The 1,393-nt window shown below is 44.7% G+C and overlaps 1 protein-coding gene across 1 annotated transcript in view; it reads right to left on the bottom strand.

Annotated features, from left to right (window-relative positions):
• Positions 1-1,387, bottom strand: part of LOC113210506 (mediator of DNA damage checkpoint protein 1) — a gene marked incomplete in the record, with an annotated part of 5,972 nt that extends 4,585 nt beyond the window's left edge. The window contains 1 exon segment of the mRNA XM_052269105.1: positions 12-1,387. Within this exon segment, the coding sequence (XP_052125065.1) occupies positions 12-1,319 (1,308 nt within the window).
• Between the last annotated feature and the right edge of the window lie 6 nt (positions 1,388-1,393).

The raw sequence follows: 1,393 nt of genomic DNA, 5'->3' as shown, positions 1-1,393 counted from the left end.
TTACCATCATAGATGTCATCCATTTTCCTTGGTGCTTCTGTGCAAGCACCATAGACGCCCTCATCGTCAGTTTCTGAGTCAGAGGCCACAGTGTCAACCATTTGGGTTACAGCATCATGGATATTAACAGATTTTCCTATAGTCTGGCTTGATATTGATGGGGTAGCCTGATCCTCATATTCATTATTGTCTGTGGGTGCCTGGAGCATTTGGGTTTTAGCATCATGAATGTCATTATTTTTCCTTGGTGCTTCTGTGCAAGCACCATAGACACCCTCATCGTCAGTTTCTGAGTCAGAGGCCACAGTATCCACCATTTGGGTTGCAGCCTCATGAATATTGGCAGATCTACCTGCAGTTTTGTTTCCTACTGAGTTGGTAGCTTGCTCTTCTATATTGTCATTATCTGTGGGTGCCTGGAGCATCTGTGTCTTTGCATCATGGATGTCATCCATTTTCCTTGGCGCTTCTGTGCAAGCACCGTAGACTCCCTCATCATCAGTTTCTGAGTCAGACACAACAGTATGCACCATTTGGGTTGCAGCCTCATGGATATTAACAGATCTACTTGCAGTTTTGTTTTCTTCTGAGGAGGTAGCCTGCTGTACACGATCATTGTTGTCTGTGGGCCCCTCAAGCATTTGGGGTTTATCATTATGGACGTTATCCATTTTCCTTGGTGCTTCTGTGCAAGCACCATAGACTCCCTCATCATCAGTTTCTGAGTCGGAGGCAACAGAATCCACCATTTGGGTTGCAGCCTCATGAATATTGGCAGATCTACCTGCAGTTTTGTTTCCTACCGAGTTGGTAGCTTGCTCTTCTATATTGTCATTATCTGTGGCTGCCTCAAGCATTTGTGTTTTTGCATCATGAATGTCAGCCATTTTTCTTGGTGCTTCTGTGGAAGCACCATAAACTCCCTCATCATCAGTCTCTGAGTCAGACACAACAGTATCCACCATTTGGGTTACAGCCTCATGGATATTAACAGAATTTCCTGTTGTTTGGCTTGCTATTGATGGGGTAGCCTGATCCTCATATTCGTCATTGTCTGTTGGAGCCTGGAGCATTTGTGTTTTTGCATCATGAATGTCATCTATTTTCCTTGGTGCTTCTGTGCAAGCACCATAGACGCCCTCATCGTCAGTTTCTGAGTCCGACACACCAGTATCTACCATTTGGGTTGCAGCCTCATGGATATTGACAGATTTACCAGCACTTTTGTTATGTACTAAGGAGGTAGCCTGCTCTTCACAATCATCATTGTCTGTGGGTTTCTCAAGCATTTGGGTTTTAGCATCATGGATGTCATCCATTTTCCTTGGTGCTTCTGTGCAAGCACCATAGACTCCCTCATCATCAGTTTCTGAATCTGACGCCACAGTATCCA

This window comes from Frankliniella occidentalis, unplaced genomic scaffold (genome assembly GCF_000697945.3).
Source record: "Frankliniella occidentalis isolate FOCC.00 unplaced genomic scaffold, Focc_3.1 Scaffold82, whole genome shotgun sequence".
Lineage (NCBI taxonomy): Eukaryota > Metazoa > Arthropoda > Insecta > Thysanoptera > Thripidae > Frankliniella > Frankliniella occidentalis.
This window is presented reverse-complemented; position numbering and strand designations above follow the sequence as displayed.